Source organism: Rattus norvegicus, chromosome 2, assembly GCF_036323735.1.
Source record: "Rattus norvegicus strain BN/NHsdMcwi chromosome 2, GRCr8, whole genome shotgun sequence".
Taxonomy (NCBI): domain Eukaryota; kingdom Metazoa; phylum Chordata; class Mammalia; order Rodentia; family Muridae; genus Rattus; species Rattus norvegicus.
Window position 1 is genome coordinate 40183297 of NC_086020.1, and position 12785 is coordinate 40196081.

Sequence of the window (12785 nt, forward strand, 5' to 3'; positions counted from 1 at the left end):
AATTCTTATCCATAATGGAGGTTTTTGTCTCTCTTTTTCTTCGTTCGCTTTTCCCTTTCCTTTCTTTTGAAGTTTAGATTTGTGTGTTGGCCCGTGCGCACACCTGTACTTGCGGGAGCAGGATATCACCTTCCCCGCGCTGAGGCAGAGGCTCTTTTGTTTTTTCTATGGTCTAGTTGGGACTGCAGGTGTACACAACCTCATTCAGCTTTTTAACTGGGTTTCAGGGTTTGAACTCAGCTCCATCAGGATTGCATGGCTAGAGCTTCATCTAAGGAATCATTTTCCCAATTCTCCCCTCCCCCACTTCTCCTTTCCCCCTCCCCTCTCCCCTCCTCTGTCTTCCCTTCTCTCCTCTCCTTCTTTCCCTTTCTGTTTTGCCCACCCCTCAATGTGTGAAGATGAGATAAGCCCAGGACCTTACATATATTAGGCAAGCATTCTCCTATGGAGCTACATCCACAGCCCACAAAAGCTGAAAAAAAAAAATATGGTCATCGAAAATCTGTCTGAGAGCTCACATTTACATAAGTACAAAGCCTACAAGGAACAGAACCTGACCTTGTATCCTCTTGCTTACTTCCTTACCAGTTGATCTCCTCAGCCACGCCCTGAAGCAGCTGGAAGGCCCTTGCAAGGGATACCAGCCCCTAGCTCTAGAGTGTCTTAGCCTCCAAACCGTGAGAAACAAATTTCCGTTCTTTATAAATTGCCTAAATTCAGAGAATTCTGCTAGGACAGCAGGAAGTGAACTGAGCCACTTCAGTTTCAGAAGATGGAGTAGAGTCGTGGCATACTGGGACCAGTGTGGCAGAAATGTTAGTAGATGCCTGGAATTAAGAGAATGACAAAGAGAAGGGGGAGACATATGAAGAGTCATCAGGACATGTATGCACATATTACTAGCTACGTTCAAGAAGCATCATTTCTATTAAATATTATAACGTTATCATGTTTTTTCTAAAAAAAAAAAATAAAGTTAAAGATACAGAGGAACTCTATGAGACTGAACTAGAGAAATCCCCAAACCCTCTAGAGATACATAGCAAAATCATGACTCTTTGATAAAGATGGATTTTTTTTTTTTTTTTGGTTCTTTTTTTTCGGAGCTGGGGACCGAACCCAGGGCCTTGCGCTTCCTAGGTAAGCACTCTACCACTGAGCCAAATCCCCAGCCCCCAAGATGGATTTTTTTAATCTGGCAAATTGAAGGATGGTAGGAAGTGCAAAATGTCATAGGTCATGGATAATGAATATTGAAAAAAAAATCACAGTTGTATACACATGAAGCAGAGACTCAGGATGTTCTTCGGCCTTGCTTGATTTAGAATGGCTATGTGACTGACTTCTTCCACTTTTGGGAAGTCAGCAAAATAGCAGAATCCATACATACACCCTTTAAAGCCATCCAGCCTCCCGGAGACACCCCCCCCCCCACCTCCATTTTCTTTCCTTGTCTGTCAGAAAAGGCCAGGTTCTTGGGAAAGGGCAGAGTCCTGAATGACAGGGGTGAAGCCTCTCCCACTAGGCTGCAGGGCATCATGGGATGACTGTGAAGCAGAAATTTATTGTGTTGAGTCACTGACCATGTTGAGAGTGTTTATTACAGAGGTTGAACTACTGTGAGTAATACACAGGTTACTATGGACATTTTACACTTTTAAGGTGAGGTTTTTAGATCATTTGAAGTAGTGATTTGACTCAGACAAGAATATTTCTCACAGATCGAGAGTCCTAGGGAGAAAATTCTGAAATGAAGGTTAGAATGCAGGAAAGTTATGGGGAAGTGACTCTTTGATCAATATCTATGGACAAGTGCAAGCAGCAGGATCTGACTACAGTCACTGTGTCTCAGTGACAAACGCCTCTGCCGGTTCAAAGGGACCTTTACAGGGAGGATGTTCCTTTCAGACATGTCTCAAGCTGAGATGTGTTCTCCAAGCCCACTGTTCTCCTGCACAAGGGCCAGTTTTTGGATCTGAGCACTCCTGGGAAAGGAGAGGAATGAGCCCTCGATAACTAAACTGCTATGGCCAGCAAAATCAATGCTTCAGAATTAAAGGTGGGTGTGTGTCTACTTCAGAATACTGCAGAAGCTGTTCTAATGAGCCCTCGATAACTAAACTGCTATGGCTAGCAAAATCAATGCTTCAGAATTAAAGGTGGGTGTGTGTCTACTTCAGAATACTGCAGAAGCTGGTTTGTGAATGGTAAGAGACCTCTAATTTAAAGTTTTTATTTGCTTATTTATTCTGTGTCTGTGTGTGTGTGTTGGAGGGGGTACAGATATGTGCCACAGCATGTGTATGGGTATCAGAGACAATTTGTAGAACTTGGTTTTCTCCTTTTACCGTGTGGCTCCCAGGAATCGAACTTCGGTCTTTGGGTTTATTAATACATGCCTTTACCCAGGGAGATACCTCGTTGACCCATGGTATGCCTTTGTAAATAGAGCAGAGAGCTATTTATGGTCATGAGAGACTACTGAGGCCAGCAAGTTTGAAAAGAATGTTACTATCAAGACATCAGAAGACAATAGATGAAGCCAGAGAATGCGGTTGGGGACAAGGAAGAACACTTCCGTAAAGAAGGACCAGTTAGGGCAACTGCAAACAGCTCTAAGCATCTATATCAAATGGTTCCCCATTTGGTGATGATAATCAAGTTCTACCGAGAACCGGTTGGATGCCAATAAAAAAAATCAAAGGACCGAAATGGAAGCACTGAGGTTTTTAAAACTCGATACATATTAATACATTTTAAAGAAACACAACATTATTATTAATAAATTTTTATTATTTGCTGTAGAAAGAATAAAAAAAAAGTTGTCCAAAGATAAATTTCATTTGAAACTTAAGTCTAATGTTTTAAAATTACATCCTAAACTTTGCTTCACTGAGCCCAAGGAGTAAATAGTAAATTAACTAAGAGCAACATTGCTCCTAGTCCGGGGTTGGGAGGGTTGGGGAGGGAGAGGGGTAGGCCAAAAAACGTCATTTGGAGATTATTTGCCTTTTATCTTGAATTGCTAGCCTATCAGCAGATTGTCAAAAGCCAGGGCATGGTAGTGGTGCATGCTTGGAATTTTTCAACTCTGGAGGCTGAAACAAGATGGTCACTTGAAACCGAAAGCGAAGAAGGAAGCTCCTGCCCCTCCCAAAGCCGAAGCCAAAGCGAAGGCCTTGAAAGCTAAGAAGGCAGTGCTGAAAGGTGTCCACAGTCACAAAAAGAAGAAGATCCGAACGTCACCCACTTTCCGGCGGCCCAAGACCCTGCGGCTCCGGAGGCAGCCAAAATATCCTCGAAAGAGTGCACCCAGGAGAAACAAGCTTGACCACTATGCCATCATCAAATTCCCACTGACGACCGAGTCGGCTATGAAGAAAATAGAGGACAACAACACGCTTGTGTTCATTGTGGATGTTAAGGCCAACAAGCACCAGATCAAACAGGCCGTGAAAAAACTCTATGACATAGATGTGGCCAAAGTCAATACTCTGATACGGCCTGACGGAGAGAAGAAGGCATATGTTCGCTTGGCTCCTGATTATGATGCTCTAGATGTTGCCAACAAGATTGGGATCATCTAAAGTGAGTCCAGATGGTTAATTCTAAATATATACTTTTTTTTCCAGCATAAAAAAAAAAAAAAAAAAAAAAAAAAAGATGGTCACTTGAGTTAGAGGTCAGGCTGTGCCTCAAGGCTCAAAGCAATCAAACCAAGCCAAAGTATTGCAAATAATGCCATTAACATCTTTATTCTCGCCATCTTACTGAAAACTACTATTGCGTTGGTCTGGTGCTGCTATGTATTCAAATGCTAAATTCTGTAGCACTGGATCTGCTAGACCCAAGAGCAAATTCTCACAAACACCAACTTTTGTTGTGCAAAACTTGCTCCCCAGGTTAATTGGTCAATAAAAGGCTAAAGCCTACGTTTGGGCTGTAGAGAGAAATAGGTGGGACTTCCTGGGGATAAAGGGTCTCTGGGAAGAAGAAAAAGGAAGAAGACCTTTCCCCCAGAAAACATGGGTAGAAACAGATATGATTCTGGGTCTGGAAGGTATAGCTTCCACATGGCTGGATGGATTGAAGTGGTTAGGTTAACTCTAATGAGCTAGTTGAAAGTATGCCCAGATAAGGCCTAAGCTTTGAAATATTAAAATGTCCCTGTGTGATTATTTGGGGAACACAGCTGGTGAGGGAATAACTGCTGCCGATCAATTTCCAGCATTCATTAATATATACAAAATATTAATAAATTTGGACAAATTACTAATTAGTTAATAACGATAAAAATCTATTATTGTTAGGTCAGCGTTTTAAAATAATGTTTATATGTTTATAAATGATGTTGGAATTATTTTTGTTTTAATCCAAATGAGTGTCTTGAATGATACTTTGTTATAATATCATAATTGACTTTCTAATTAAGATAGTGACATTTCCATAACCTTTACTAATAAGAAGTGAAAGGACTTCCCCTGGATTGGAAACCCCCCCCCCCCCGCCCCACCTCCCTGGAGAATTCAAAACTACAAAAATAAAATCCCCAAGCCAACTCCATGGGTGCTCATTTGGTCTGGTTCATGTTTATTGGCTGTCGACTTCAGAGGACAGCTCCTGAAACCTCACCCATCCTGACCTCTTTCAGAAGCTGGTAACATGAAGCAAAACAAAGTTGCTAGTAACCCAGTTGCAATGGACTGTGCTTGAGAACAGACAGATCCTGTTAGAAGTAACTGTACCTTATAATGTCACCCAGCAAGTTGTCCTGGGTCACCACCCTTGAGAATTTCAGGTTAGCCTTTTCTAAATTTCTAGTTCTAAGGAAAATTACTCTTTTTTAATGACTGTCTCATCAGAACATAAAATCATTACCTCATTGTGAAACAAGATATACGTGTGTGTGTGTGTGTGTGTGTGTGTGTGTGTGTGAATAAATATTATAAAGAGAGATTTCAAATACCCTATAAACATATATGAGTCATCTTTTATTTTGGGTACTATAAAAGTTATATTACTTGGTGAATCTGCAGCCAGAGCCCTGTTCAGCTGTTTTTTTTTTTTTCTTTCTTTCTTTAAATATAGTATCCTGACAAGTGACTATCTGCAAAATTCCACAGAGAATCACTCACTTCTTCATTGGTTCCAACAAATAGTCACCAAATTCGTCTGCCAGTCACAATCAAAAGTGTTTGGATGCCTAAGTGCCTCAGTGCATATAACCAACATCCCTCATGGTCCTTAGGCCTTGTGAGAGGAGAAAGGAAGTGAGAAAACCAACAGTCAATAGTAATTGCATTTCAGGGCACTGTGGGTGCAGGGGAGACGAGCAGACTGGAGATCAAGAGAGCTGACGGAATAGCTGGTCTACTGCCCGAAGGCTCACTGCAAAGACAAGAGGAAGTTCTTTCTGACTATCTGGGCAAAGAATGCTGCTGCCTGAAGGAACAGCCGCACAAAACCTTATCTGCCTGCTCTCTGGAGACGTAGGAACAGGTGGAGAGGTAGAGGGAGAAATTATGCTCTGTACGGGTTTAATAATAGCCATATTTGACCCCCACAGAAAACTGGAGATAAAACGGCGACTTAGATTTGCCTTGAGTTAGTATAAATGGCCAGACCTTTGTGTTCCTACATTGATATGTCATAAAGTACAAGCCACCCTCAAATAGATTTTGAACAAGCTAGCTAAAGGGAAGGCAGCTATAAGAGACCTACTGACATCTCTTCCCAAAGCTTTCATCCGAAGTCGAATTGGAAGGACACGTTAATGTCCGTCTTTGTGGCCTCCCCGTGGCCACACTTACTTACAGCCTAAGGTAGCCATTGCAACGTCGGCATTCATATTCCAGCTGGCTAGATGAGAGGAAAGAAAGAATGGGGTCTATTCTGATAGTGGCTTGAAGTACCAGATTCTATTGTAAGCCTTGTGTGACTTCAAGCAAAGGTAAGTTCTATGCTAGGAGTATGACACGGTCCTGTACTTTCTGCATTCAGGAGGTTGAGGCAAGGAGATATTGAAGCAAGCCTGAGCCACATAGTTCAAAGCCAGCCTAGAGTGAAACTCTTTTTTCCAAAAGAAGAAAGGAAGGGAGGGAGGGAGGGAGGGAGGGACAGGGGAGAGGGGGGAGAGGGGGGGGACAGGGAGGGGAGAGAGATCCAGGTTATGAAGACTTTTTCTTGGCGTCCTGTGACCATTAACCAAAAAAAAAAAAAAAAAAAAAAACCATTGACAGGTAGCTAGCAGTCTCCGCCACTATGACAGCCTGAGTTTGAGTTTGAATGGAAGAGAGTAGGTTCACAGCATGGGAGAATAAATACACCGCAATGTGTTTAGTCCATTCAGGATTTGGGGCGTTGGGATAATGGGGCATTTAAAGACAACAAAGGAACAATATTCCCTTGAGAGGCCTATAGTAGGGACAACTGGGAAGATGGCAGCAACCATATAGATCAGGCTGGGCAGGAGAAATTAGAGATCTGTGTAATTACGCAGCCCATCCAGATGCTGCTGGTGCGCTGGGATCGGTCACATGTGCTTTTATGTATAGCACAAATCACTGCTTTCCTCTTGAGCCTCTACTCCGCCCTGGCCCTTTGGCTGGACTTGTCTGTACTCATCCTTACTGCCTGGCCTTTTTTCTCTATTCTTGGCTCCTTAATGATGGCTTCCTTCTGGATTTTGTCCTTACTCATCTCCCAATGCATTATTTACCTTTATTAGCCCCTATAACTCTTTGGGGGAAAAAATCTATTTGAACATTGCCCATTGATTGAGCAGAGTGAACCCGTTGGAGGTATGAACATTAAAGATGCCATTTTCTTACCACCCCTGTCTTCTGTCATGCTTTATTAGTTCGATTCTACTAGACAAGTTTTTCCTGGATCACACGTAGAGGGCACGAGCTCCCTGTGTACACAGGTTAGCACTGGAAAAGCCTGGAAAGTTAAACATGCAGGCTTCCCTCAGAAGAAGGAGATGGTTACCTGTTTTCTGCCTGGAATGCAGGAAAGGATGTAGTTTACAACCTGGTGACAATGTGCTATCTGTTGAGTCAGGCTCTACCCACATCCCCAGAATTTATGTTTTACTTATCCCAGATCCTTTCCACCTAAATCTTGAGCATTGCCTTTAGGCCATCAAACTCATCCTTATGAGTGATGTCACTTGTCTGTCCTTTACGATGTTATCTTAGGGCCAGGCCAATCCTGACACCCATAACAACTGTTCCTTTCTTCAGTCATTCTCTTGGACCCTAAATCTTGGGCCCTATCTCTGACTCAACAGTACCCATCCTTATAAAAGCAGCCAGATGTATTTTGTAAAGAATTTTAATGTAAACATGTATTAAATTCTGCTATACTTGTGGAACTGAGTTACTTGTTATATTTTTCCCCCTAAAATTGTGCTGTGTTTACGTATGGCTAAAATAAACCAACTGGTGTCAGACTTTGGAACTTTGGCCCAGCTCCAGAGCCCTAAGTTGAGCTGAACTGAGTTTCATTCTTATGTCACCCAGATTGCTTCCCTGCTGGCTGTAAAGCCTGCAAGGGATCCCCACCCCAAGCCAGAGCTCACATTTGGTCAACTTCATATTTCTCTATCATCCAAGGGGTTGAGTTATACACTTCAGGAGCCAAAAGCCAGCTCTTCCACACTTCTCCGTCTTCTGGCTCACTAGGTTGAAGGTCACTAGGAGGGCAGAAGGCAGGGATTGTCTGTCCTATTTTATCTCCTTCTGTCCCTGTCTAATGATGCTCCCAAAGATTGTTTGCTAAAGCGATGGTCGCTACCTTACAGATGGTGATGTAGGCCTCCTCTGAGTCCTTCTCAGAACCACGTTATCCCTCTCTGTGTAAGGACTTGTTTCCAGTTCGCTTTTATACCTTCTCTAGTAGAACGTTGTCTTTTTAAGATGGCGGAAACCCAGTCAGCTTTCTGTCCTGCCCTCCAGCCTCCTTCAGTATTCTGGATTTGCATACATTCACATTCCCATTCTCTTGGTTAGAGATCTCGAAGGGAGAGGAAAAAATGCAGCAATCAGTTTATTCCCCCATATCCACCTATCAGAAGCCTCTCTGTGATAAGAAATTCTAGGCGACAGTTCCTTTAAAACCATTAGGAGAGGCTGGGAGAGTTGGTGCAGCATTCTGCCAAGCCCCACAAGCTCAGGTCCTTGGACCCTCATTTGGTGAGAAGTGAGAACCGACTCCCCTAAGACTTGTCTCCTGACTTCCAAATGACACAATAAATAAAATGTGATTTAAAAATAGGAGAATCTGGGTATAGGGCTACATGGCTATAACAGCATTCATGGGGCAAGGGCGGGATGATAAGGGGTTCGAGAACCTCATGGCTGGGGTTGGGGATTTAGCTCAGCAGTAGAACGCTTGCCTAGCGAGCACAAGGCCCTGGGTTTGGTCCCCAGCTCCCCCCAGCTCCGAAAAAAAAAAAAAAGAAAAGAAAAGAAAAAAAAAGAGAACCTCATGGCTAGACAGCATTTTCTAAGAGTCATCTCTCTGTATAACTTGGTTCTGCCTCCACTGACACCACCTCTCATTTGCATTATTATGGTGACATCCTAATACGTGTGCGTGCGCGTTCCCTTTCCTTCTGAATCAATCTTTTTTTTATTCATCGCATGCAGAATGCTATTTCAGAGATTTATATCTCAGCGAAAGGGCCGGCATGCTTGTGCCTGTACTAGCTTACATCACAGAATACGGTACTACTCCAATCACCTTAATCATTTGAATGGTGTATTAAAAATGCAAATCCGTATGGACTGTCATAGACTTAAGGATGTTAAGTGGGGCCAGGACTTTGGAGTCAACATTTTTAACTTGTAGTTTGAGAAGGGAATCAGACAAACCAATTTGAGAGAGAGTGTGTCTGTGTGTGTGTGTGTGTGTGTGTGTGTGTGTGTGTGTGTCTGTGTGTCTGTGTGTCTATGTCTGTGTGTCTGTGTGTGTACGCTTATGAAATTAAAGTCTAAATTTCCTTGGGGACATGTATAAAACCTTTGAGTACTTGGCTTCTAACATCATTTTAAGTTTTCATCCTACAATTATCTCTGCAGTGTGTGCTCTAAGAAAAACAGATTTTTTTCTAAGGGATCCTACCATACTCCTTTGGATTTGAATGTGCCTTAGCTTGGGAACACTTTTCTCTCCCAACTAACTTCATAATGATAAACACCTATTCATCCTTCAAAACTGTATTGGAATCTCATAAATAATATATATTATATATACCCATTTATATCTTAAGAATCGTGCACATGTGTGTGTGTGTGTGTGTGTGTGTGTGTGTGTGTGTGTGTGTGCGTGCCTGTATGCTCACATGAGGATAGAGGAAAACCATGTTGATGCTAACTGCCAATGACCTTTATGGTAAAACACACATACTCGGCAAGGATTGAGGGGTGATGAAGAGAGCACCAGAGACAATAAAGCAGTTGCTGGTCAACTGCTGCCTTGCAGTGATGAGAAAAGTCATCAGATGGGCAGAAATAAGCATGAGTTACATGTTGTCTATTACTGCCCTTCGACTCTACAAGTATCGTAAGAAACCTTCTTGTGGTTCACTCTAGTGGAAGCATATAAGAACGTGAATTCCACCTAGCCAAGATACATTGCAATTATCAGATACTAAATGCTTTGTGCTAGGGAGAGAGAGCAATCCCATTGGTGAGATGAGCTTTGCACAGCAACTGAAGTAAGAGATTGAGCCAAGATAGTCAATGAGAGATGTCCAGGATGTACAAAAGCCTTGAAGCAGCAATCTTAGGATGGGGGTCTCTGGGAAAGACTCTTAAGAAAAGGGCAAGCTTGAGTTGAGTCTTGGGGATGCAAACCCTGGCACCATGACCACTCCTTCTGCCTTCTTCTGCCTTTCTGTTTCTTTCTGCATTAACTTCTTTTGCTTCCAAATGACTTTCTTCATTCAGTAGACACGTGTTCACTATGGAATTTAAATTCTATATATTCAGCCTTTCAATGTAAACAATAGTTATGTTCCGTGCAATAGTTCATAAAAAATGAAACGAAGCAAATGTCATTGTCAATCTTCAGCTACTGAGCATGTTTCAAGTCAGCCTAGGCTGCATGCAAATTGATCCCCTCCCTCCTTCCCTCCCTCTCTCCATATATATATACACACATACACATACATATATGGTGAGAAATTACTCATTACCCTAAGTTGGAGTACTTGCCCTTCCTTGGACCAATTAAGTAGTTTGACAGAATAGAACAGAATATCAGTTTCTGTTTCTGTATAATAGATTATCACTTAAAACCTAGTAGCTTCAAATAACGGGAAGCACTTACTATTTCATATACTCCCTATTAAAATGTATTTAGGAACAGATTTGCTTGATGAGTTTGTGAGTACGTATGACTGTCATCAATACTTTACTAAGTCGGAGGATCTTTTTCCAAACCCACTCGCCAATAGCCCTGCACATTAACGATGGGTGCGGGCAGAAAGCCTCGTTTCCTCACCATGAGGACATTCGTAAGACGTCCTGAGTGTTTTCATGAAACGGTATCTGATTTTCCTAGATCAGTGGTTCTCAACGTTCCTAATGAGGAAATCATTTGATACAATTTCTCATGTTGTGGTAACCCAAACCATAAAATTATTTTCATTGCTACTTCATACCTGTAATTTTGCTTCTGTTATGTATTGTGATGTAAATGTCTGTGGATTCCAGTGGTCCTAGCTGATCCTCGTGAAAAAGTCATTTGCTCTGAATGGGGTCACGACCCACAGGTTGAGAACCACTGTCCTAGCGTGAGCAATCCAAAGGGCAAGGTAAAAATGTAATGAGTGCCCTAACTATTACATACATTAGCTCCCTAGGACTGGAGAGATGGCTCAGCCATTAGAGGTTAGGCTCAGGCCCATTCACTGTAAAGGGATTTAAGTATTTTACACACAGGTACGAAAGATAGGCCACGAATTGTTGGACGTTGTTTCAGGATTGCATTCCAAGGCACTGGAATTAATACAGATTATTTTAGTTTTTTTTCCTTCCTTTCTTTTTTTTTTTTTTTTTAAAGCTGCCTGGAACTTGCACTGTAGACCAGGCTGGCCTCGAACTAAGAGATTTGCCTGCCTCTGCCCTCTGAGTGCTGGATTAAAGGTGTGTACCATTATCTTGCAGTTTAGATTTTTTTTTGTTGTTATTTTTTTTTTTCTAGTCTGGATAGTCAGAGTGGAGGTGGAATCACCAAGATCATGAAGATTCAATTCCCTTGGTCTGGCTCAAAGTGGACATTTAAAATGAAAGACCCCAGCTTAGCAGCAGTAACGCCATTTTGCAAGGCTGTACTTAAGATGACTGGTTCAGGGAAAGGTTAGAACACTGAGTACACAGCGGCTGCCAAGCAGGATGTGTTTGGTTGAAGGCCTGGCAACAGGACGACTTCGGTTGAGCACCTGACAATGAAAAAAAGCCCCGGGAGAGGTCCCACACCCTGGTGGGGGGCCGAGTCAGTCGTTATGTTCCAAGAAGGTAGCTAAGAAACTTGCCCCCGGGCTGAACCCTTGGGGGGCCGAGTCAGCCGTTATGTTTCAGGAAGGTAGCTAGGAAACTTGCCCCCGGGCTAAACCCTTGCCATATTAGAATCCACCAATTATATCCCTGTAACCATGCATCTGCTTCTGTATGCTTGCTTCTGCTCCCCAAAATCCTATAAAAAGCCCATCCTTGGTTCCATGGGGCGCGCCAGTCCCCCGAGTGACTGAAGCGCCCACAGGTGCCTGTGCCTGTGTATCCCGACAATAAACCAAATCCTCTTGCTGATTGCATCCTGTGGTGTCTCGGTCTGGTCTTTAGAGTTGGAGGGTCTCCATCCCGAGGGAAAGTTCTCCCTGAGAGCTTTTCAAAAACATGTGACTCAAAACATACTTGGTAAGCTTGCTCTCAACCTGTGGGTCCTGACCCCTGCGGGGAGTCGAATGACGCTTTCACAGGGGTTGCCTAACACCATCAGAAATGATCCATAACAGTAGCAAAATTACAGTTATGAAGTAGCAACAAAAATAATGTTATAGTTGGAGGGATCATAATAACATGAGGAACTGGGGTTGGGGATTTAGCTCAGTGGTAGAGCGCTTGCCTAGGAAGCGCAAGGCCCTGGGTTCGGTCCCCAGCTCCGGAGGTGGGGGGGGGAATAACATGAGGAACTGTATAAAAGGGTCACAGCATTGGGAAGGATGAGAACCACACTGCCTTAGAGGCCATGAACAAAGATCTTAAGCCATGTGGTAAATATGTATGAGCCTGACATTGACACCCAGTCTCTAAAGGCATTCTTGACACTGAAAAGACATGTTTTTTAGAAGAAATAGTTTAAAGGCTTATAAAATATACATTTGAGATAGAAACTGTTAAAATGCAAGTAATTTATATGTTAAATATTATATAAGTAACATTTTATTGAATAAATCAATATCAATTATTAACTAATAATAATTATTTTTATGTGGAACGGAGGTATAAATCATATCAGCTTAAAAATAAATAGATTATTTATTGCAGAAATGCTGGCTTTATTACTGGACTTCAAGAGAGACCGGCCACTAAGAGCTGCACAGGAACAAATCTAAAAACTCTCCCACGTCTCTGCTGTTTTCTTAGGCTCAGTCTTACTTTCTTAGTAAACTTCCCATTTGCAGTCCTCATGCCAGTCCGGAGGAATACTCACAACCGTTAGTGTTTAGGAGGGAAATCATTTGTTTCTGGGTTTCAGTTTAAAAATTCAGGAGG

The 12785-nt window shown here is 42.5% G+C and overlaps 1 protein-coding gene and 1 long non-coding RNA gene across 2 annotated transcripts; both read left to right on the top strand.

Moving 5' to 3' along the window:
• Positions 1-1496: 1496 nt before the first annotated feature.
• On the top strand, positions 1497-5573 carry LOC134485593 (uncharacterized). Its single transcript, XR_010063734.1, has 2 exons — positions 1497-2062; positions 5092-5573. It is a non-coding gene; the product is annotated as an uncharacterized LOC134485593 (long non-coding RNA).
• Rpl23al1 (ribosomal protein L23A like 1) lies at positions 3060-3597 on the top strand. Its single transcript, XM_039103498.2, has one exon. It carries the CDS (start codon positions 3075-3077, stop codon positions 3588-3590), a length of 516 nt encoding a protein of 171 aa, XP_038959426.1. The 5' UTR covers positions 3060-3074; the 3' UTR covers positions 3591-3597.
• Positions 5574-12785: the final 7212 nt, after the last annotated feature.

Excerpts from the sequence above, each read along its gene's own strand:
- Rpl23al1 (XM_039103498.2), top strand. The coding sequence starts at position 3,075 with ATGCTTGGAATTTTTCAACTCTGGAGGCTGAAACAAGATGGTCACTTG.